Below are 24,989 nucleotides of genomic sequence, written 5' to 3'. Positions count from 1 at the left end.
GGGGGAGTAGAGGAGTTATCGGGGGGAGTAGAGGAGTTATAGGGGGAGTAGAGGAGTTATAGGGGGAGTAGAGGAGTTATAGGGGGAGTAAAGGAGTTATAGGGGGGGAGTAGAGGAGTTATCGGGGGGAGTAAAGGAGTTATAGGAGGGAGTTGAGGAGTTATAGGGGGGGAGTAGAGGAGTTATAGGGGGAGTAAAGGAGTTATAGGGGGAGTAGAGGAGTTAAGGAGTTATAGGAGGGAGTTGAGGAGTTATAGGGGGAGTAGAGGAGTTATAGGGGGAGTAGAGGAGTTATAGGGGGAGTAGAGGAGTTATAGGGGGAGTAGAGGAGTTATAGAGGAGGGGAGTAGAGGAGTTATAGGGGGAGTAGAGGAGTTATAGGGGGAGTAAAGGAGTTATAGGGGGAGTAGAGGAGTTATAGGGGGAGTAGAGGAGTTATAGGGGGAGTAGAGGAGTTATAGGGGGAGTAGAGGAGTTATAGGGGGGAGTAGAGGAGTTATAGGGGGAGTAGAGGAGTTATAGGGGGAGTAGAGGAGTTATAGGGGGAGTAGAGGAGTTATAGGGGGGAGTAGAGGAGTTATAGGGGGGGAGTAGAGGAGTTGTAGAGGAGTTATAGGGGGGAGTAGAGGAGTTATAGGGGGAGTAGAGGAGTTATAGGGGGAGTAGAGGAGTTATAGGGGGGAGTAGAGGAGTTATAGGGGGAGTAGAGGAGTTATAGGGGGAGTAGAGGAGTTATAGGAGGGAGTTGAGGAGTTATAGGGGGTTATGGGGGAGTAGAGGAGTTATGGGGGGAATAGATGAGTTATAGGGGGGTCAACAATAATTAATTACCCCTGTCGAGGCTCCCCAGCCCTTCCTAGTCCCCAGCCTGCTAATTTGCCCCAAGAGCAGATTTAATAGACAACACTTTGATGTGTGTGTCGCTTGCATTATTGAGGTGTTTTTTTTGTGAAATGGATGTGCTGTGCATGAGAGTTCCATCATTACATGAATGAGGGTAGAATATATATTGCAGATGTTCCTATAGATCTAAGACTCTTTTTGAATGGGCTCTACCACCCTCCCCTATGATGCAACGGCTGTGTAACCTCAATATTTGATGGATAATTGTTTCCTGTGTTGAACAAAGAACCTAAGTCACCAGCCTTGTAAGATTTGCACATACACTCATTCTTCACTCGTAGATGTTTTATTATCTTCCACTCTCTCTCAATTACATTTCAATGTACTTTATTGGCATGACATACAGTATTGATACATCGTGCCAAAGCACAATGTTACATTATAAAAAGAGTCATTAACAAGTATTAACAATAGAAAATGACCATGTTATGGAAATCAACAGAATGATCCAGTAACGATGTTAATATGGGGGTGAAATTAAATAATGGACTCAATAAAATAATATACATTCTTCCTCATCCTATTGCAATTGTCACTAACTGTCATCTTGTGACAGGCTGTTATGTAGTGTGCTGCCAACCTACAGCTTTCTATGTCCTCTCCTAGTAGGATTGGTAGCTTTTCTTCATCAGAGAGTTTTTTGAAACTTTGAATTTTAAATTAAAATGTGGGGAAGTTATGTTCTCTAATGGTTGTGTATTTTGTGCATTTAGTGAGGAAGTACAGCTCTGTCGCTGCTTCTTTCATAATGCAGTGGTCACTCTGCCTGCCTTCTTTTAGCAGACAGCTTTTTATGCCTGCCCTTTATTATGGCTAGGCTGTGCTCACTGGCTGCCCTTTGTTATGGCTAGGTTGTGCTCACTGGCTGCCCTTTGTTATGGCTAGGCTGTGCTCACTGGCTGCCCTTTGTTATGGCTAGGCTGTGCTCACTGGCTGCCCTTTGTTATGGCTAGGTTGTGCTCACTGGCTGCCCTTTGTTATGGCTAGGCTGTGCTCACTGGCTGCCCTTTGTTATGGCTAGGCTGTGCTCACTGGCTTTTGTTAATAGGCTGTGCTCACTGGCTGCCCTTTGTTATGGCTAGGCTGTGCTCACTGGCTGCCCTTTGTTATGGCTAGGTTGTGCTCACTGGCTGCCCTTTGTTATGGCTAGGTTGTGCTCACTGGCTGCCCTTTGTTATGGCTAGGCTGTGCTCACTGGCTGCCCTTTGTTATGGCTAGGCTGTGCTCACTGGCTGCCCTTTGTTATGGCTAGGCTGTGCTCACTGGCTGCCCTTTGTTATGGCTAGGTTGTGCTCACTGGCTGCCCTTTGTTATGGCTAGGTTGTGCTCACTGGCTGCCCTTTGTTATGGCTAGGCTGTGCTCACTGGCTGCCCTTTGTTATGGCTAGGCTGTGCTCACTGGCTGCCCTTTGTTATGGCTAGGCTGTGCTCACTGGCTGCCCTTTGTTATGGCTAGGTTGTGCTCACTGGCTGCCCTTTGTTATGGCTAGGTTGTGCTCACTGGCTGCCCTTTGTTATGGCTAGGTTGTGCTCACTGGCTGCCCTTTGTTATGGCTAGGTTGTGCTCACTGGCTGCCCTTTGTTATGGCTAGGCTGTGCTCACTGGCTGCCCTTTGTTATGGCTAGGTTGTGCTCACTGGCTGCCCTTTGTTATGGAAGGCTGTGCTCACTGGCTGCCCTTTGTTATGGCTAGGCTGTGCTCACTGGCTGCCCTTTGTTATGGCTAGGTTGTGCTCACTGGCTGCCCTTTGTTATGGCTAGGTTGTGCTCACTGGCTGCCCTTTGTTATGGCTAGGCTGTGCTCACTGGCTGCCCTTTGTTATGGCTAGGCTGTGCTCACTGGCTGCCCTTTGTTATGGCTAGGTTGTGCTCACTGGCTGCCCTTTGTTATGGCTAGGTTGTGCTCACTGGCTGCCCTTTGTTATGGCTAGGTTGTGCTCACTGGCTGCCCTTTGTTATGGCTAGGCTGTGCTCACTGGCTGAAGTTTTGTTATGGCTAGGTTGTGCTCACTGGCTGCCCTTTGTTATGGCTAGGTTGTGCTCACTGGCTGCCCTTTGTTATGGCTAGGTTGTGCTCACTGGCTGCCCTTTGTTATGGCTAGGCTGTGCTCACTGGCTGCCCTTTGTTATGGCTAGGCTGTGCTCACTGGCTGCCCTTTGTTATGGCTTTGTGCTCACTGGCTGCCCTTTGTTATGGCTAGGTTGTGCTCACTGGCTGCCCTTTGTTATGGCTAGGCTGTGCTCACTGGCTGCCCTTTGTTATGGCTAGGTTGTGCTCACTGGCTGCCCCCTTTGTGCTCACTGGCTGCCCTTTGTTATGGCTAGGTTGTGCTCACTGGCTGCCCTTTGTTATGGCTAGGCTGTGCTCACTGGCTGCCCTTTGTTATGGCTAGGCTGTGCTCACTGGCTGCCCTTTGTTATGGCTAGGCTGTGCTCACTGGCTGCCCTTTGTTATGGCTAGGTTGTGCTCACTGGCTGCCCTTTGTTATGGCTAGGCTGTGCTCACTGGCTGCCCTTTGTTATGGCTAGGTTGTGCTCACTGGCTGCCCTTTGTTATGGCTAGGCTGTGCTCACTGGCTGCCCTTTGTTATGGCTAGGCTGTGCTCACTGGCTGCCCTTTGTTATGGCTAGGCTGTGCTCACTGGCTGCCCTTTGTTATGGCTAGGCTGTGCTCACTGGCTGCCCTTTGTTATGGCTAGGCTGTGCTCACTGGCTGCCCTTTGTTATGGCTAGGCTGTGCTCACTGGCTGCCCTTTGTTATGGCTAGGCTGTGCTCACTGGCTGCCCTTTGTTATGGCTAGGCTGTGCTCACTGGCTGCCCTTTATTATGGCTAGGCTGTGCTCACTGGCTGCCCTTTGTTATGGCTAGGCTGTGCTCACTGGCTGCCCTTTGTTATGGCTAGGTTGTGCTCACTGGCTGCCCTTTGTTATGGCTAGGCTGTGCTCACTGGCTGCCCTTTGTTATGGCTAGGTTGTGCTCACTGGCTGCCCTTTGTTATGGCTAGTTTGTGCTCACTGGCTGCCCTTTGTTATGGCTAGGCTGTGCTCACTGGCTGCCCTTTGTTATGGCTAGGTTGTGCTCACTGGCTGCCCTTTGTTATGGCTAGGCTGTGCTCACTGCCTGCCCTTTGTTATCATTTGCCTCTCTCTCAAGTCAATTCAAAGGGCTTCTCTCTCTCTCTGTCTCTCATATGAGGTGTTTTTCCCAGCCGTCACTCTCCAGAGCCACGAAGCAGATACCCTGTCTTCCTATAGAGTCTAATTAACAGGCTTTACCTGACAAACTAATTGCACAATCCCTCATTAGTCTTAAAAGCCTCATCAGTTTGGGATGCAGCGGAAATAAACTCATTGATTCCACGAAAAGGGAGAGAGAGGAGGGAGAGAGAGACTATGAGCCCTACCTCCAACACATTCTCCTGTTTCCATGGAGACCAGGGAGCCAATCGGGTGGCCCGGCTGCGGGCTGTACTACAGTGAGCAGAGGAGAGGTGGTGTAGGGAGGATGTGGATGAGATCCGGTGTGTATTAGAGACAATAAATATATAATTCTCGCTCCTGCAGGTTATCCCCATGCTTTTGATGGCTAGCCCTGTCTCCTCTGCCTTGGCATGTGTTCAGCCATCATCACCCAGCATGGGTTTAAAGGGAGGCTGTTTATCAGTGTTAAACAGGCAGCCTCCCAGCCTCACTGTGCCCTGCTCTACCACTACACACCCCCTGCCTGCCTTTTGGACCTGCCTCGTTACATCACAGAGCTCTTTCTGGCTGGCTGTTTGTGACTGAGAGTGAGAGTGTATGTGAGAGAGTGTATGAGTCTGTGCGCACGCTTCTGCTCCGTTGAGTCAAGTCCCATTGACGAGCCAGGAGGATGGACAAGCCGAGCGTGTGGCGTGCCGTGGTGAGCAGCACCGACCCCAGGCGTCCCCGCAGCGAGTCCAGCACACCACCCGGCGGCGGGGCTCACCCGGACAGACCCAGCTCTGCCATGTCCTACCGGCTATATGACATGTGAGTAGTAGCAGTCCCTGTGAACCTAATGCTGTATGAATGGGGCTGTATGGAGGTGTGGCTGTGGCTGGGCTGATGCAACCAGGCAGGCACTGGTTCTTCCATTCTTCATTGACAAGGATGCAGTGTGGCACTTTGTTATTGCAGTGTCTCCAGTGCATGTGCTGAGTCACCTAGCTGGCGCTTGCAGACCTTGCTCTGTCCTCTCCTCTCATCCTGTCATGTCTGGAGAATAGAGATGGGATGAGTTTGTGGCTCTGCCGACAGAGCTCTCTCCCTTAGTTAACAACCCTAGTCCTAAGGGGAATGGTGGTCATGTGAGGGGATGTCTGTGTGTGTGTGGTAGACGTGTGTTGGTGGTAAACATGGCTGTTAATATTTATATGATCAATTACTTTTTTAAATCATTTTTGTTGAAATGGACACTGTATGATGTGATGAGGGAGGATGAAGGGTTTTTGGTAGACTGTTGTGATGCTATACTGTCAGATTGTTTCCATTGTGATTGAAATCACCCTGTCATGGGAGTTGCTTTGTTTTGAGTGGCTGATGATTGACAAGGATAATATGACTCAATTTTGGCTGATGCTATGACATGTTTTATGTAGTGCGTGATTTCATCCCAGCTCTGGTGTGTGTGTGCGCGTGCGTTATGGATACGGCTGGTACTTGTAGTGGATGTTATTTTTGGGATGTCGTTGTTCGCTCCAACACTGTTTTGGATGTTCCCTGCTTGTCTCTCCAGTTTAGCGTTGCTGCTACCTCAGCTGAATAAATCCTTGTGTCATCTCTGATTAGGTCTTTGTTTGTGAAAGGATACAGGAATCATATTGTATTCCTGTATCACACACTGAACCTCCAACCTCTCTCTTCCGGAGGGGTGGGGGGGTTGAATTTCTATTGTTGTTTCGGTGCAGGTGCCTGCGCCAAAATCGGTTTGTTCCAACATGATTCCACACAGAGCTCATATGACTGAAAAAAAGAGCTATCATCACATAAAAATCTATTTTTGTCAGTTTATCCTGATTTGCATTTTGTAATGGTATGCAACCTAACTAAGATGCATTGGTTAGTGTGCACTTATAATATAATGATTATCAGATAGATCTTCATGTGTGTGGATGCGTATTGCTCAGGTATCATTATGTGTTATATGAATTGGCCCGTCACTGGGTGATCATTTTGTGCAGAAAATAGGGATCAGTCCACTTAATAAATATGCAATAGCCTCTGCCAAGTCCTTCACAGGCAATCTGGTCTTGTTACTCACAATCCCAAAAGCTAGAGTCGTTTTGCAGTACATACAATATTATAACACATGATTATTCACAGTGATGCTTTCATTTTGTGTGCTATTTTTCAGTATTAAAGTAATACGTCATAAGCCCCAGGCAGGCCACCACTGCTACAGTCCATACCTGTGTGTTTTTCTTCTGCTTGACTGGGATGGTTATAAGCATTGCATAATCAGCAGCACCATCTGTCTCCGATTCCTTGTCTTTCCTGTAGCAGTCCACTTCACTGGACACAGACTGATGGACTGACTGACAGCTTTAAATGAGACCAGATTAATGCAGGTCAGGAAGTAAAGGTGACACGGGGGTCAGGGTTAAAGGGCTAATCCTAAATTCAAACAATAACAACGTGGATACCCCGCCACTTGTTTTGGTAAACAGCTGAGAGATGGGGCTTCAGAAAAATAACCCCTCTCAAATTCATAGACAGACCAATGGATGCAAGAACTGACCATGAGATCAAAATGATCCTTTTAACCATGTTTTGAAACTGTGTTTGTTTACATTGACTTTGTTAAGAAACGTAGGAGTAAAACAAGCTTACAGTGCATTCAGAAAGTATTTTTTCACATTTTGTTCTGTTACAGCTACGTAAAAAAAAAAAATGTACTCATCAATCTACACGCAATACCCCATACGGACAAAGTGAAAACAGGTTTTAAGAAATGTTTGGAAATGTATATGAAAAAAATAAAAAAACACACCTTATTTACATAAGTATTCAGACCATTTGCTATGAGACTCGAAATTGAGCTCAGGTGCATCTTGTTTCCATTGATCGTATTTGAGATGTTTCTACAACTTGATTAGAGTCCACCTGTGGTAAATTCAATTGATTGGACATGATTTGGAAAGTCACACACCTGTCTATATAAGATCCCACAGTTGACAGTGCATGTCAGAGCAAAAACCAAGCCATGAGGTCGAAGGAATTGTCCGTATAGCTCCGAGACAGGATCGTGTCGAGGCACAGATCTGGTGAAGGGTACCAAAAACGTTCTGCGGCATTGAACACATCATTATTAAATGGAAGACATTTGAATCCACCAAGACTCTTCCTAGAGCTGGCCGCCCGGCCAAACTGAGCAATCGGGAGAGAAGGGCCTTAGTCAGGGAGGTGACCAAGAACCAGATGGTCACTCTGACAGAGCTCCAGTGTTCCTCTGTGGAGATGGGAGAACCTTCCAGAAGGACAACCAGCTTTGCAGCACTCCACCAATCAGGCCTTTATGGTAGAGTGGCCAGACGGAAGTCACTCTTCAGTAAAAGGCACATGACAGCCCGCTTGGAGTTTGCCAACAGGCACTTAAAGGACAAGATTCTCTGGTCTGTTGAAACCGAGGTTGAATTCCTTGGCCTGAATGCCAAGCGTCTGGAGGAAACCTGGCACCATCCCTACGGTGGTGGCAGCATCATGCTGTGTGGATGTTTTTCAGCAGCAGGGACTGGGAGACTAGTCAGGATCTAGGGAAAGATGAACAGAGCAAAGTACAGAGAGATCCTTGATGAAAACCTGCTCCAGAGCACTCAGGACCTCAGACTGGTTTGAAGGTTCACCTTCCAACAGGACAACGACCTGTTGAAAGGGGCACACAGCCAAGGCAATGCAGGAGTGGCTTCGGATCAGGTCTCTGAATGTCCTTGAGTGGTCCAGCCAGAGCCCGGACTTGAACCCGATCGATCAATCCTCTCAAGCTTCTCTGGAAGCTTGAGAGGATCTGCAGAGAAAAATGAGAGAAACTCCCCAAATGCAGGTGTGCCAAGCTTGTACCGTCATACCCAAGAAGACTCCAGGCTGTAATTGCTGTCAAAGGTGCTTCAACAAAGTACTGAGTAAAAGGTATGAATACTTATGTAAATGTTATATTTTTAATTTTTAATACATTAGTAAACTTTTTTTTTTAAATGCTTTGTTAGTACAGGGTATTGTGTGTAGATTGATGGGGGGGAAAAATATATATACATTTTAGAGTAAGGCTGTAACCTAAGGAAATATGGAAAAAGTCAAGGGGTCTGAATACTTTCCGAAGGCACTGTAACATTCAAAATGGGTGAACATTTCCTTTTAAGTAGATTTAAAACCAGATGCTTTTAGACTTTTACTCAAGTAGTATTTTAATGGGTGACTTACTGGGTGATTGTTTTTCTATTAAGGTATCTTTACTTTTACAGAGAAAATACTGATAATCACCATCCAACTATGATCCAACTATACAGAATGAAGGAGACCTATAGTCATCACTTCCCTATGAACCTGACTGTGGCAGTACAGAGATGTGAACCTGACTGTGTCAGTACAGATATATGAACCTGACTGTGTCAGTACAGAGATGTGAACCTGACTGTGTCAGTACAGAGATGTGAACCTGACTGTGTCAGTACAGAGATATGAACCTGACTGTGTCAGTACAGAGATGTGAACCTGACTGTGTCAGTACAGAGATATGAACCTGACTGTGTCAGTACAGAGATATGAACCTGACTGTGTCAGTACAGAGATGTGAACCTGACTGTGGCAGTACAGAGATATGAACCTGACTGTGGCAGTACAGAGATGTGAACCTGACTGTGTCAGTACAGAGATGTGAACCTGACTGTGTCAGTACAGAGATGTGAACCTGACTGTGTCAGTACAGAGATATGAACCTGACTGTGTCAGTACAGAGATGTGAACCTGACTGTGTCAGTACAGAGATATGAACCTGACTGTGTCAGTACAGAGATGTGAACCTGACTGTGTCAGTACAGAGATATGAACCTGACTGTGGCAGTACAGAGATATGAACCTGACTGTGTCAGTACAGAGATATGAACCTGACTGTGTCAGTACAGAGATATGAACCTGACTGTGGCAGTACAGAGATATGAACCTGACTGTGTCAATACAGAGATATGAACCTGACTGTGGCAGTACAGAGATGTGAACCTGACTGTGGCAGTACAGAGATATGAACCTGACTGTGGCAGTACAGAGATATGAACCTAACTGTGGCAGTACAGAGATATGAACCTGACTGTGGCAGTACAGAGATGTGAACCTGACTGTGGCAGTACAGAGATGTGAACCTGACTGTGGCAGTACAGAGATGTGAACCTGACTGTGGCAGTACAGAGATGTGAACCTGACTGTGGCAGTACAGAGATGTGAACCTGACTGTGGCAGTACAGAGATGTGAACCTGACTGTGTCAATACAGAGATGTGAACCTGACTGTGGCAGTACAGAGATGTGAACCTGACTGTGGCAGTACAGAGATGTGAACCTGACTGTGGCAGTACAGAGATGTGAACCTGACTGTGGCAGTACAGAGATGTGAACCTGACTGTGGCAGTACAGAGATATGAACCTGACTGTGGCAGTACAGAGATGTGATCTAATATAGTATGATCGTCAGAGACTGGTCCCTACTGATGACATGCAGTATGATGACAAGAGAGTGTTTACATACAATCAACTTGGCACAAGAGCTGGGAAAAGCAGAATTTGTACAGTATTGGGTGATATACTCTGTCATTATGCCCATTTCTACTATTACCCTTCTTTCTGATGGGACAGTGGCTCAGGGAAGGATGGGACAGTGTTATTGTGAAGACAGTCTCGTACATCCATGCAGAATGTATCTGCGCATTACCATGCGTGTGTGTGTGTGTGTGTGTGTGTGTGTGTGTGTGTGTGTGTGTGTGTGTGTGTGTGTGTGTGTGTGTGTGTGTGTGTGTGTGTGTGTGTGTGTGTGTGTGTGTGTGTGTGGTGAGTGACTTGCAGGGCTGTTGCTTACTGCCCCATGTGCTGACTAGATCAAATGTGACAGCATGCTCTCTGTATTGCCTGGCCAAGCAGTGACAGCAGGATTATTTACATAGTCACAGTCTTACATAATGGCCAGCATGAACATAGGGGTCAAATCCATTTCATTTTTCCTTTGTATCTCTGTGGTTAAATTCCATTTCAATTCAGTCAATTAGGTGCATAAAATTTCTAAGAATTGAATGATCGGCCTATTCATTGGAAATACTTTCTTGAAATGGAAATAGAATTTCTATTAATATTCTAATCTGAAATGATGGATGGAATTTGATCTGAGCCAATCGTTGGCCGTGGCAGCATGTGTTATGCAGACTGTGGCTATGCAGGCCGGTAGGTAACAGCCTGTCATGCTTCCTTGTGTCCTGCTGCCTGACTCTGCAGTTCCAGCGCTGAGCTGTGTGCTGCCGTGTACTCAGGCTAAAAGCAGTGAAATGTGCTGCCGTGTACTCAGGCTAAAAGCAGAGAAATGTGCTGCCGTGTACTCAGGCTAAAAGCAGAGAAATGTGCTGCCGTGTACTCAGGCTAAAAGCAGAGAAATGTGCTGCCAGTGCCTGGCGGTGGTGGTGACGCACTCTGTTGTTTGTCTGCCTAGCGTAGCGCTGGCGTCATCAGGACAGCTGCTTCACAATTCCAGCTAATATCTGGGTATGGGCATCCCTGCATCGATGCTTGAGCCTTTAGGCTACACTACAGCTACTCTACATCCCTCCAGAGAATCCGACATTATTCAAATGAACCGTGACAACCCAGAATGTATATCCATTACGTTTTTGATTGGAGTATTTCAACATATTTCTTCCTGGGCACGTAGTCAAACTCCTATCAGTAAACCTCTCTGCACCAGGAGGCTGTTAATAAGGTCGCTCATAGCCTAAAATGTCCCTACACCCCTTATCCCAGCACCTCACATCTACAACCCTTATCCCAGCACCTCACATCTACACCCCTTATCCCAGCACCTCGCAACTACACCCCTTATCCCAGCACCTCGCAACTACACCCCTTATCCCAGCACCTCACATCTACACCCCTTATCCCAGCACCTCACATCTACACCCCTTATCCCAGCACCTCACATCTACACCCCTTATCCCAGCACCTCACATCTACACCCCTTATCCCAACACCTCACATCTACACCCCTTATCCCAGCACCTCACATCTACACCCCTTATCCCAGCACCTCGCAACTACACCCCTTATCCCAGCACCTCACATCTACAACCCTTATCCCAGCACCTCACATCTACACCCCTTATCCCAGCACCTCGCAACTACACCCCTTATCCCAGCACCTCGCAACTACACCCCTTATCCCAGCACCTCACATCTACACCCCTTATCCCAGCACCTCACATCTACACCCCTTATCCCAGCACCTCACATCTACACCCCTTATCCCAGCACCTCACATCTACACCCCTTATCCCAGCACCTCACATCTACACCCCTTATCCCAGCACCTCACATCTACACCCCTTATCCCAACACCTCACATCTACACCCCTTATCCCAGCACCTCACATCTACACCCCTTATCCCAGCACCTCACATCTACACCCCTTATCCCAGCACCTCACATCTACACCCCTTATCCCAGCACCTCACATCTACACCCCTTATCCCAGCACCTCACATCAACACCCTTTATCCCAGCACCTCACATCTACACCCCTTATCCCAGCACCTCACATCTACACCCCTTATCCCAGCACCTCACATCTACACCCCTTATCCCAGCACCTCACATCTACACCCCTTATCCAGCACCTCACATCTACACCCCTTATCCCAGCACCTCACATCTACCATACAACCCTTATCCCAGCACCTCACATCTACACCCCTTATTCCAGGGCCTCACATCTACAACCCTTATCCCAGCGCCTCACATCTACACCCCTTATCCCAGCACCTCACATCTACAACCCTTATCCCAGCGCCTCACATCTACAACCCTTATCCAGCGCCTCACATCTACAACCCTTAGCCCAGCACCTCACATCTACAACCCTTATCCCAGCGCCTCACATCTACCCTACAACCCTTAGTCCAGAACCTCACATCTAGCCTACAACCCTTAGTCCAGCACCTCACATCTACAACCCTTATCCCAGCGCCTCACATCTACAACCCTTAGCCCAGCACCTCACATCTACCCTACAACCCTTAGTCCAGAACCTCACATCTAGCCTACAACCCTTAGTCCAGCACCTCACATCTATAACCCTTATCCCAGCGCCTCACATCTACAACCCTTAGCCCAGCACCTCACATCTACCCTACAACCCTTAGTCCAGAACCTCACATCAGGCTACAACCCTTAGTCCAGCACCTCACATCTACAACCCTTATCCCAGCACCTCACATCTACAACCCTTATCCCAGCACCTCACATCTACAACCCTTATCCCAGCACCTCACATCTACAACCCTTATCCCAGCACCTCACATCTACAACCCTTATCCCAGCACCTCACATCTACACCCCTTATCCCAGCACCTCACATCTACAACCCTTATCCCAGCACCTCACATTTACACCCCTTATCCCAGCGCCTCACATCTACACCCCTTATCCCAGCGCCTCACATCTACACCCCTTATCCCAGCATCTCACATCTACACCCCTTATCCCAGCGCCTCACATCTACAACCCTTATCCCAGCGCCTCACATCTACAACCCTTAGCCCAGCACCTCACATCTACCCTACAACCCTTAGTCCAGAACCTCACATCTACCCTACAACCCTTAGTCCAGAACCTCACATCTACCCTACAACCCTTAGTCCAGAACCTCACATCTAGCCTACAACCCTTAGTCCAGCACCTTACATCTACCCTACAACCCTTAGTCCAGAACCTCACATCTACCCTACAACCCTTAGTCCAGAACCTCACATCTACTCTACAGCCATTTCTGTTCTGTTGGCCTGGGAAAATAGGGGTTTCCTTCATGAGGAACAGGGGTTCTACATTGGAATTCCGAAAGGAAACTGTCCTGAAATTTAAACAGCCTCCTCCAGCTCAGCCTCCTAATGAAAGGTGAATTGGCGAGGCGCCCTGAACCAAACACTGCTTTAGTCAGAGTAGAGTAGACACATTTGTGTCAATCTGACAAGCATCTTTATGTGTCTAAAAAAACAGCTGCAGTTCATGTTACACAATGTGAGTGTATGCCCACGTGTGCGTGTGTTTGTGTAGCTTTGACCAAATCCCTCCTTTAAAAGGTCAATCCGGAGTTTTTACCTCCCTTTTTGGACTGTTAAATTCATGATATATAGCCATTGATTTTGAAGAATATAACTCATAAATGCCTCATAAGCTTAGTTAAACTGTCGTGCCCCAACATAACCCAAAATATACAGTGCATCCGGAAAGTATTCAGACCCCTTGACTTTTTCCTCATTTTGTTATGTTACAGCCTTATTCTAAAATTGATTAAATTGCTTTTTTATTATTTAACGATTCCAGAACAGGCCATTTAAGTAAGTAAACTTATGGCTTTGTTCCCAGAACCAATGGTAAACCAAAAACGTACATTCCCACAACTTCCAAGGAACCAAGTGTGCTAGCTGGGAAGTGGCCAGCAGCATACCACCCTGCATCCCACTGCTGGCTTGCTTCTAAAGCTAAGCAGGGTTGGTCCCTGGATGGGAGACCAGATGCTGCTGGAAGTGGTGTTGGAGGGCCAGTAGGAAGCACCCTTTCCTCAGGTCTCAAAAAATATCCCAATGCCTCAGGGCAGTGATTGGGGACGTTTCCCTGTGCAGGGTGCCGTCTTTCGGATGGGAAGTTAAACGGCTGTCCTGACTCTCTGTGTCACTAAAGATCCCATGGCACTTATCGTAAGAGTAGGTGTGTTAACCCAGGTGTCCTGGCTAAATTCCCTATCTGAGCCTCATACTATCACGGTCACCCAATCATCCCCAGCTTACAATTGGCTCATTCATTCCACCTCCTCTCCCCTGTAACTATTCCCCAGGTCATTGCTGTAAATGAGAATGTGTTCTCAGTTAAATAAAAATCAATGTAAAAGTTGCCAAAAATATAAATAGTAAAGTACAGATACAACTTAAGTAGTACTTTAAAGTATTTTTACTTAAGTACATTACAGCACTGAATCTCCTCTCCATTGGGGTGATGGACAGCTAAGCACTCAGACCTCCTTGATGCTAACAGCACTGAACAGGGCCAATAAGAACAATGCTAGCCGGGGCTATGCTACAATAGCCTGGGCGCTAGTGTGTTCCAGCTATTCCATTTCAATTCAGTCAATTCTGGGTATGAATTGAAAATATGGAACCTTACGTTATTTTTCATGAGAAATGATCAATTCCTGATTTACAATGTTAATTCACCTCTTGAGTTGACTGATTTAATCAAAAAGAAACGACTCCAACCTTGTTTCCATCATTAACCTAACAGGGTTACCTCACCAAGACAATGATAAATTGGCCGAATCAGACTGGCTCCCAGGCTAGCACTAGGCAGCTCTGAAATTGGACTCTGCTCTAATACACTGGCACCCACACGAGGGCTGGGGTCACGGAATGTGATTGCTATTAGGTTTGCACTTGAAGTGCCAGCCCTGGACTGGACAGGGCTTGTTTGGAACATGCTCAGGGCACGGATTAGCTCTGGGAGCTGTAGTTCTCTCAGGGGTATATCTCTGGGAGCTGTAGTTCTCTCAGGGGTATGTCTCTGGGAGCTGTAGTTCTCTCAGGGGTATATTCTAGTGTTTATGCGTCTGTGGATTGAGCCATCCCATAATAGTCCCTTAACATTCCCAACAGCAGCTTCAGGCACTGAGATATAGAGCAGTGGGAAGGAGGGTGGCACAGCAGCATGCGCATGCAGAACATTGTGTTCCCACGGACAACTATACACATTCTATGGGAACGCATGTTTACATGGTACTCTGTTATGTAATTACAATTTTGTAGAAACATTGATTTCATTACCATATTTATTTTCACTGTATTGTGACTGAAACCCTGTTATCTTGCATTTAGTTGTCCTTAACCATTATAGGTCTAAAAGCATGCATGTGTCAAATGTATCATCCTGTTTGGTTTTCATGACTCTGAATTTCTGTGGATTGTTGATAACTCGCCAATAGATAATCCTATCATCAATATAGAGCATCACGGTTGTATGCAATGTTGTCATAACATTATGCTTAAACAATGTTCACATGATGCACCCAAATCACTGTGTATGGTCTTACTTACAAACCAGTCCAATATTAACAAAAACATCACTCACGAAATCACAAAAAATACTTTATCGCCCCACCCAGAATAGACATAATTCATTGTAATGTGTATGTTGCGTTACACATGTGAGCTCTGTCGGCTCTCTTGTGTATAAGCATGCCCTCTTTGATAGGGAAGACTATGTTCTCCATCAATTTTGTTGCCCGGCCCCAATAAAGGCCTTCACGATAGTGGGATGGAGGAGAGGGAGGACATGGATTCCACCTCCACCCTGCAGCCTCACTGGATCTCTCTTTTTCTTCTGTTCCCTCGATTCTGTTCTCTACTTTTAAACACGGCTCCAGCTTTATGTAAGTCTGTTCTCGCTCCTGCTCCCTCCTTCCTCCCCCCCTCTCTCCCCTCCTCTCTTGCTTAATTTTGCTCTCACATATTTCTCTTCCTCTGAACTATTTATCTCCCCATCTCTCTTTCTTGCTCTCCTCCCCTTTCTTTTTCCCCTTCTCTTTTTCTATCCCTCTGTCTCCCTCTCGTTTCCCCCCTCCTCCCTTTTCTTTCTTTCTCTGTCCATTCTCTGTCCTCATCCTCGTTCTCGCTCTCTCCTCCCTCTCTTCTGCATGGGTTCTTTAAGTCTGGAGGCTAAACAGCAGTAGTGTAGCATCTACTTATGTGATAAGAGATTTGACTGTAATCTAAATGTTATAGTTTGCATTGTTTGACACACAATGTTAAATTCAAATCTCCCTACCATCATATCTAAGCCAATATGACACCAATGTTGATTCAAATCAACTTGATTGAAGGTACACAACACATGATCTTCATGATCCGTCTGGCTGTTACCGAGAACTACTATACCGGATTTTTGCCAGGGTCGTTAGCATTTGTTCTAGACTATAGGATTAAAATGAGGTTACAGCTGGCACGATTTCCACTGAAGGTGACTCCTCTCCCTGTTCGGGCGGGGCTCGGCGGTCGGTGGCCGGCCTACTAGCCATCACCGATCCATGTTTCCTTTTCCATTTGTTTTGTCTTTGGTTCTGTCACACCTGATTTTCATTTGTTTTGATTTCTGTGTGTATATTTACCCTGTTTCCCCGCTTAGGTTTGTGCGGGATTATTTGTTCTTGTTGCTTGTTGAGGCTTGCCTAAGTGTATTTTCGCGTGTAGTGATTTTAGTAAGGTGCGTTGTGGTTCTACGCCTTACGGGTGAACTGTTTGTTCCCTTTGGGTTTTGGCCGTTTGTACTGGCCTGTGTTTGTTTTGGACTTGCCCTGATTAAAAGTTACACGCTACACTGACATTTCTGCTCTCCTGCGTTTGACTCCTCACTTACCTTCAGTACGCACGCAACAACAGCGTCCATAAAATGACCATTAGACTTATATACATTTGGACTGAACAAGTTTGTAGGTGCAACATTTTTTAAATTAAATTCACAATCTTTCTCTCTCACATGCACATTTCTGCCTAATAAAAACCAACAATGTGCTACCTTTTTGTAGTATTTCAGCCGAATCTCACTGTTCAGTAGCAGCTAGCTAGTAGAAAGCTAGCAGCTGTAGCTAGCTAGCTAACACCAGTTGGATGAGAAGCAAAAGGAAGGCAGCTAGCTAGCCAGGTATATGTTGACATGGACAGGTTTTCATATGGCTAAAGACAGTCGTCTGTGTAAACTGCTGACCTGCACACTTGCGTGTAATCAGAGCACAAATAAATATGCTAGCGGTCCTCCTTGGCTGCTATTACAGCCAGTTAGATACACCAAACGTTGGTAACTTTGGGAAAACTGTCACGCTGCTAATTTATAATACATGCACACACCAGAAGGGGTATAGTTTTTGACACCCCCTCCCTTTTCCGACACACAAACCCCCTTGCGCACATACCCATACGGTGTGTGCTTATTTTAATTAATTGGGTGTCTCTTAAAAGAGCCCCTGGGTTTGTTGGTCCTCGTTGAGTGTAGGGACAGGGAGTGTGACGACGCAACTATGGAAGAGAGAACAGTGGAGAGGCCAGGTATCGGTTTCCCGTTAGTGATGGAACTTACGTTATGAACTTGTGTTTTAATGTATCTTTCCTACAACGGCCAAATATGTAATATGTGTTTTCCTCAACAACACACAGAGAAAACAGTCACTATGTGTGTTTTTGGTGCATGTATCGAAAGAAAGGAAGATCAGTTTTCTCCATTCAAATCTTTCATTAACGTTAGAATTATTTCACAATCCGGACGACGGATCAGCTCCTAGAAAGATATTACCACTTAAGGCTGAAAATATTGAAGTGGCTTATTCTAATGCTCACCCAATAAAATCACAGATCTGGCACATCATTACAACATTAAATATATTAAGTAGCCTGCAAGTAGCAAAATAGAACTCGACTTTTACCAAATTGTGTTCTTACAGCTTGAATTTTAAATGGATTAAATTGAGATGTAGTGTCACTGGACTACACACAGTACCCCATAATGTCAAAGTGGAATCATGTTTTTAGATTTTTTTTACAAATAAATTACACTTACCTGTTCTGTTAGTGGTCTGAAGCGGCTGTTTGATTCCAAGCGTTTTCAAGTGCAACTTTAATAACTATGGTTTATGTAATGATGCTACTACAGAGGTTCTAACGATTAACTTGGCCTTAAGATGCTCAGGGCCGGCTCTAGCCTTTTAGGGTCCCTAAGCAAGATTTTGTTCCATCTGGAAAATCACCTGTTAATATTAAATAAATATTAATAACTACATTATTTCTGTTGCCATTTGTCAAACCCCCGAGGTGCCTAATTTCTATTATAAACTGGTTACCTACGTAATTAGAGCAGTAAAAATAAATGTTTTGTCATACCCCTGATTTACCATGGCTGTCAGCCAATCAGCATTCAGGGCTCGAGCAACCCACTTTATAATGTTGTATAACAATGTTGTATAATCACCTTCCGGTGTAAGAACCGGAAGGTGATTAATATAATTTTTTTGTTCTTGTTTTTGTGCATCTTTGAGCAATGTTCTATCGATTCCCTGGGTCATCTCATGTTTTCATGTGTATCTGAGCTATTGCTGTTCAAGCAGGCAGCAATTCATTAATTTAACAGAGTGTGTAACACATTTTTCCTATTTTCCTGCCTCTTCAGTCCAAGGTGCATTGCATGGTGGTGCGGTTGTGAATGTCAGACTGGCACTCTGAGGCACATCGATCTGCAGGTTGAACATTATGAGATTGTAGACTCCTAAATCTATAATGCAGTTTTTTTGGCGATTTTACAGCTAACTAGCTACTTCACATGCTGATATTGACTTTGGTATTATTGTGTGTAGCTACGTTTGCTAGCTAGCTAGCTAGCCAGCCCATAGAGAAAGCATTGCATTGTGGGTTTTGTAGTGGACTTGAGCAGCAACAGATTTCAGCAACGATTTTCAGATGTTGCTTCCAATCTTATTATAATGACAAAATTAAACATTTGTTCAAAAAAAAATATTGTTCTCATATATTAGTATTATGCAACACAGTAAATTATAGGAATGAGTGGTTTTGGGTGTAATTTTCCTTTATTAAGTGAGTAGTAGTCATTGGTCTGAAGCCGAAAAAGGAAGGAAATTCACATGACACCACAATGCTTACTTCACCCATGCTCTACCAATGTTTTCCAGCTGACAGATTTGACCTACTACAGTAGCTGTGTTGTTCTATTGTACTTCCAACAATGTGTAGGCAGGTAGCTTAGGATTCAAACCTCAAACAGCCTAATTCATACTCTTCAGAGGGATAATGGACTTTACGGACTTAATATTGGTAGTATAAATATATCAAATAATATTTATATATTTACACTACTGATCAAAAGTTTTAGAACACCTACTCATTCGAAGGGTTTTTCTTTATTTTTGCTATTTTCAACATTGTAGAATAATAGTAAAGACATCAAAACTATGAAATAACACACATGGAATCATGTAGTAACCAAAAAAGTGTTAAACAAATCAAAATAAATGTTATTTGAGATTCTTCCAATAGCTACCCTTTGACTTGATGACAGCTTTGCACACGCTTGGCATTCTCTCAATCAGTTCAGCTGGAATTCTTTTCCAACAGTCTTGAAGGAGTTCCCACATATGCTGAGCACTTGGCTGCTTTTCCTTTGCTCTGTGGTCCAACTCATCCAAAACCATCTCAATTTGTTTGGGGTCGGGGGATTGTGGAGGCCAGGTCATGTTGTCAGCCTGGATCTTGTCAGTTACACAGCCTGGAGGTATGTTGGGTCATTGTCCTGTTGAAAAACAAATGATAGTCCCACTAAGCCCAAACCAGATGGGATGGCATATCGCTGCAGAATGCTGTTGCAGCCATGCTGGTTAAGTGTGCCTTGAATTCTAAATTAATCACAGACAGTTTCAACAGCAAAGCTCCATTACACCATCACACCTCCTCCATGCTTTTACGGTAGGAACCACACATGCGGAGATCATCTGTTCACCCACACCGCGTCTCACAAAGACACGGCGGTCGGAACCAAAAATCTCCAATTTGGACTCATCAGACCTAAGGACAGATTTCCACTGTTCTAATGTCCATTAGTGTTTCTTGGCCCAAGTAAGTCTCTTCTTCTTATTGGTGTCCTTTAGTAGTGGTTTCTTTGCAGCAATTCGACCATGAAGGCCTGATTCACAGTCTCCTCTGAACAGTGGATGTTGACATGTGTATGTTACTTGAACTCTGAAGCATTGATTTGGGCTGCAATTTCTGAGGCTGGTAACTCTAATGAACTTATCCTCTGCAGCAGAGGTAACTCTGGGTCTTCCTTTCCTGTGGTGGTCCTCATGAGAGCCAGTTTCATCATAGCGCTTGATGGTTTTTGCGACTGCACTTGAAGAAACGTTCAAAGTTCTTCAAATGTTCCTTATTGACTGACCTTCGTGTCTTACACCATACCCAAACTACGTCATCATCGTGCGCAAATTGATTTTGTCCCCCCACACGAAATGCAATCAATGACACGCAGGTTGAAATATCAAAACAAACTCTGAACCAATTATATTAATTTGGGGACTGGTCGAAAAGCATTACATTTGTGTGTATTTATATTTATTTTTGCAACAATACACATTTACAATAGGCCTATATCTAAAGATATAGTACATACACTACCAGTCAAACATTTTAGAACACCTACTCATTCAAGGGATTTTCTTGATTTTGACTATTTTCTACATTGTAGAATAATAGTGAAGACATCAAAACTATGAAATAACATGTATGGAATCATCTGGTAACCGAAAAAGTTTTAAACAAATCCAAAATATATTAGAGATTTTTCAAACAGCCCTTTGCCTTTTACATTTTTACTTGAATTGAACCTTTATTTAACTAGGCAAGTCAGTTAAGAACATATTCTTTACAATGACGGCCTACTCCGGCCAAACCCGGACAATGCTGGGCCAATTGTGTGCCAACCTATGGGACTCCCAATCACGGCCGGATGTGATTCAGCCTGGATTCGGACCAGGGATATAGTGACGCCACTTGCACGGAGATGCAGTGCCTTAGACCACTGCGCCGCTCGGGAGCCTTGATGACAGCTTTGCACACTCTTGACATTCTCTCAACCAGTTTCATGTTGGTAGTCACCTGGAATGCATTTCAATTAGCAGGTGTGCCTTGTTAAAAGTTCATTTGTGGAATTTATTTCCTTCTCAATGCTTTTGAGACCATCAGTTGTGTTGTGACAAGGTAGGGGGGTATACAGAAGATAGCCCTATTTGGTAAAAGACCAAGTCCATACTATGGCAAGAGCAGCTCAAAAAGCAAAGAGAAACTACAGTCCATCATTACTTGAGCACGCTGCCCAAACCATGCACGAGCGTTGCAAAATAAATGTATACATACATGTTATTCAATCATTGCATTGCCAGGCGCTAAAATAGAAGTTGCTAAAATAGAAGTTTCTATTTGTGATGCAGAACGCGACGCAAGTCCTGCCTCTCCCATCTCCTCATAGGCTTTTAGAAGTATATACCCACATGCCATCTCCTCATTGGTTATACCCACGTGGGTGATTGAAAGATGAAATGAGGTCTGTTGTGGTAATTCACATTATTATGAAAGTTATTTGCCAATCGCCATATAAAATCCAAAGAAGAAAAAGCCTGGAATGAGGAGAGATGACTAGAAAGGATTCGGTTGACCGTTTTACATGTGGATTAATTGTCTGAGTAGAGGACCTTGTTCATGTCAGGTAAAATAACAACTCAATGTTTCTATCCCAGGACAAATGAGCTAGCTAGCTAAATTGCTAAGCTACATAGTAATTTGACTGAGGTAATGAATTGTCCGTTGTTCAGCACAGCAATTGATAAAACAGGACCATGTTTGAAAAACAAGTGGTTCTGAGTTCAAGTCAGTATTACACAGCTTACAGTTACAGAAATCAGGAATGTTGACAGGCTCTATAGACCTCTATCTATATGAGTCACTGTGTCTCGAATAACACCTCTTGTTATGTTGGGTACATACTGACCAAAAAATATGTTATGAAATGTATGTATTTTTCAATGAATGCATTCTTATTAAATTAAAGGTTTAAGGAAATACAGGCAGGCACCACATTACTACAAAACAAAACAGTTCACTCAATTAAGCCTGATGGTGTTGTCAGTATAAAAGCAAAGCTTGCTTTCAAATGATAAAAAAATCATGTGAATTTCCTTTTTTTTCGGCTTCAGATCAATGCCTACTTATCACTTAAAATGTATTTTTTTGTTTTGAAGAATCCATATGGATCTCCTCACTGCTCTTTTACTGTGCTCACCTGTCCTTCTATACTGTAATGTAGCTAAAATACACTTAAGACAATCCTCTATACTAGATTTCCCTTTCCCTATTGGGGTCTTGCATACACAACATCTATTTCTTCTGATTTAGAAATACAACTGAGTACATGATTGCCTTTTCTGATGCATCAGTGGGTCATATTTGCAAACTGCTTGGGATTATCATAAAGAATTACCTTCAAGTGTTCCAGAAGAACCAGCTTTATGAATTCAGCAATGCTGTATATACATCAGAGAGAATCGTTTTCACCCTCATAGGTCAAGGTTCAATTGCAGGGCATCCTTGTATTGAAATGAGATATGAATAAATATTGTTTTCTAGTATATGTTGTGTGTGTGATTTTATGTTTCTGAATGGAATAAAATTGGGGAGGAAATGTTGTGTACTGCCGTACGCATTTGACAGAAGACTACAGCTAGCTAGCTGCCACTAGGGGGAGTGCAGTTCTAAGGCATGACCATTCAAATAGTCTTTCACTGTTCAGGGACACACTGTTATTTCACCTTGTTCTTTATTTTCGCAATGATCAGGCTGATGAAAACACCATCATTATATGATTAATATGAGAGTCTTCTCACAGGTAGCCATCGTAAACCTGTAGCAGCCATCCATAATCACATCCCCTCATTCCTTCCTTTAACTGCATCCTTCTATCCCTCCTTAACCCACCATCCTGCCCTTTCTTTCTCCCTGCTTTATTCTTACACATTCTCTCTATACTTTATTCCACCATGTTGCATTTCAACTTCTATAGATTGACCACTGCATCTCATCTCTCATCTCCACCCCTGAAGCCAGACCCCTCTCCTGGGTCACCCTACCCCATGTTGTAGTGCTGACATGTAAGCTGCCTCTCGACGGGGGCCATTTCTCTTTATTTGTTTGACTTCACATTCAAGTCTCTCTCTTAGCGGACAACTGGATGCCATGATGAGATTGACCTGGTTGGGTATCAGTGATTGACTAGGAATGTTAAGTAGAGTGAGGGTCATACTACGATAATGCTCCATGTCAGTCTGTAGTAGCAGACCGCAGTCGGTGCTGGAGCATGTCAAGCAGCTCTCTGTATAAGCACATTTATTCTGATTGATGGCTCAACTGATACCACTGTGTGCCCTTTACCGACTTTCATTTTGCTGGACCAGCAGATTCATATTGATACAGCACAATGATGATATAGCCATAAAGAAGCAGTATTTGTCTGACGCTGATAAATGCTTTCAGCTGTGATTCCACATTTGCTCTTAGAATATGTTGGTGTCTTTGGCTGGTCTCCAGAATACACAGCACTGTTAATGTAACACCATGCCATCCATTGGAAATTTGACCTTGACTTTAAACTTGGTGGTTATGCAGTGAGATAGCTGTTCTCTTCCTGGGATAATGTAATGTCTTTGTCATAAAGGTTATGCCTCATAAAGAATGATGGTCAGAGGTGTGAGTGACGTCATTCAACCACCAAAGAGTTCTGACTTTCTATGTTCTATGTTAAACTCCTTTTTATGTTCCGTCAGTATGGAGTAGTTTGAGATGTGCCGTATCTAAAAATGAGTTATTATTGGTTTTCATCCAGTTAAATGTCATCGAAAATGTAGTCTACGTAATCGCCAAAAGTTATTATTTATCACGAGGGCCATAAACAATAATTAGTAAGGCTGCATACTCAAAAAAGTTTAAAATCTCACCTTTCTTGTAAGAATAGTTATAAATTGCTGAGGTGTAATCATTTTTGAGGACACAAGCTCAAGTACACAGTACAAATATGGTAAAAATGAAATATTTTATGATGTATTTCCTATTCAACAAAACTGAATGAGTAAGGGTTTAATTTACTTATATTATTTCTAAATATAGTATAATCACATTATAAAACGACTAACTGTAAGATGTCACCTTCCTTATAACTGTAAAATATATATATTTGTATGTTTAGTGTTAGAGAAAATGTGCATATTTTCTAAAGGTCTTTCTTGGTCAAAACATCTTCCTCCATCCCTGTGAACATCTCAGAGAGCATGGCTTCCTGAACTTGTTAGGAACTCGCCTTTCATCTCATATTCATCTTGTCTGTCTATGACAAACAGAAAGTGTTTGTTTAAAATCGATGAATTATTTTAGATAAATCGATCTCTGAATGTGCTGAATGTACCGTGATGAAACCACTCTCCTGCTGCGCTACGATGAAACGATTGCAGCCATGTTCTTTGTCAGTGGCTTTCAGCCAGGAGTTGATAGACAGTCAGAAGAGTGAATGAAATGGTAGGAGGGACATCCCAGCTTTAAGTGGTTTCAGATTTCACATCTATGTCACACGGGCTCAGAAAATATACTCTGTGTCCAAGGGAACCAGGACTAAATGTGTGTCGGACGCTGGACCAGAAACACACATGTCCCCTAAACAGGGACTTTACAGTGGCTTGCGAAAGTATTCACCCCCCTTGGCATGTTTCCTATTATGTTGCCTTACAACCTGGAATGAAAATTGATTTTTTGGGGGGGGGGGGTTTGTATCATTTGATTTACACAACATGCCTACCACTTTAAAGATACCCCCCAAAAATTGGTGAAACAAACATGAAATAAGATTTTTTTTTAATGAAAACTTGAGCGTGCATAACTACCTTTTCAGCAATTACAGCTGCAAGTCTCTTGGGGTATGTCTCTATAAGCTTGGCACATCTAGCCACTGGGATTTTTGACCATTCTTCAAGGCAAAACTGCTCCAGCTCCTTCAAGTTGGATGGGTTCCGCTGGTGTACAGCTATCTTTAAGTCATACCACAGATTCTCAATTGGATTGAAGTCTGGGCTTTGACTAGGCCATTCCAAGAAATGTTAATGTTTCCTCTTATACCTCTCAAGTGTTGCTTTAGCAGTATGCTTAGGGTCATTGTCCTGCTGGAAGGTGAACCTCCGTCCCAGTCTCAAA

At 44.2% G+C, this 24,989-nt stretch overlaps 1 protein-coding gene across 4 annotated transcripts in view; it reads left to right on the top strand.

Moving 5' to 3' along the window:
- The window catches only part of LOC112222218 (IQ motif and SEC7 domain-containing protein 1-like), a 234,861-nt gene that overhangs the window by 108,689 nt on the left and 101,183 nt on the right, over nucleotides 1-24,989 (top strand). The window contains exons 1-2 of one of the 4 annotated variants that reach the window (XM_042303995.1): nucleotides 2,914-3,172; nucleotides 3,263-4,914. The exons of 2 other annotated variants lie outside the window; for them this stretch is intronic. In XM_042303995.1, the coding sequence (XP_042159929.1) occupies nucleotides 4,775-4,914 (140 nt within the window). In that variant the 5' untranslated portion in view covers nucleotides 2,914-3,172; nucleotides 3,263-4,774. Of the gene's footprint in view, nucleotides 1-2,913; nucleotides 3,173-3,228; nucleotides 4,915-24,989 lie in introns of those variants that run through there. One more of the 4 variants, XM_042303994.1, reaches the window with a different exon arrangement.

The sequence above is a fragment of the Oncorhynchus tshawytscha genome, linkage group LG22 (assembly GCF_018296145.1).
Source record: "Oncorhynchus tshawytscha isolate Ot180627B linkage group LG22, Otsh_v2.0, whole genome shotgun sequence".
NCBI classification, from domain to species: domain Eukaryota; kingdom Metazoa; phylum Chordata; class Actinopteri; order Salmoniformes; family Salmonidae; genus Oncorhynchus; species Oncorhynchus tshawytscha.
The sequence above is the reverse complement of the archived record's forward strand: the minus strand, read 5'-3'. Positions and strand labels throughout refer to the sequence as shown.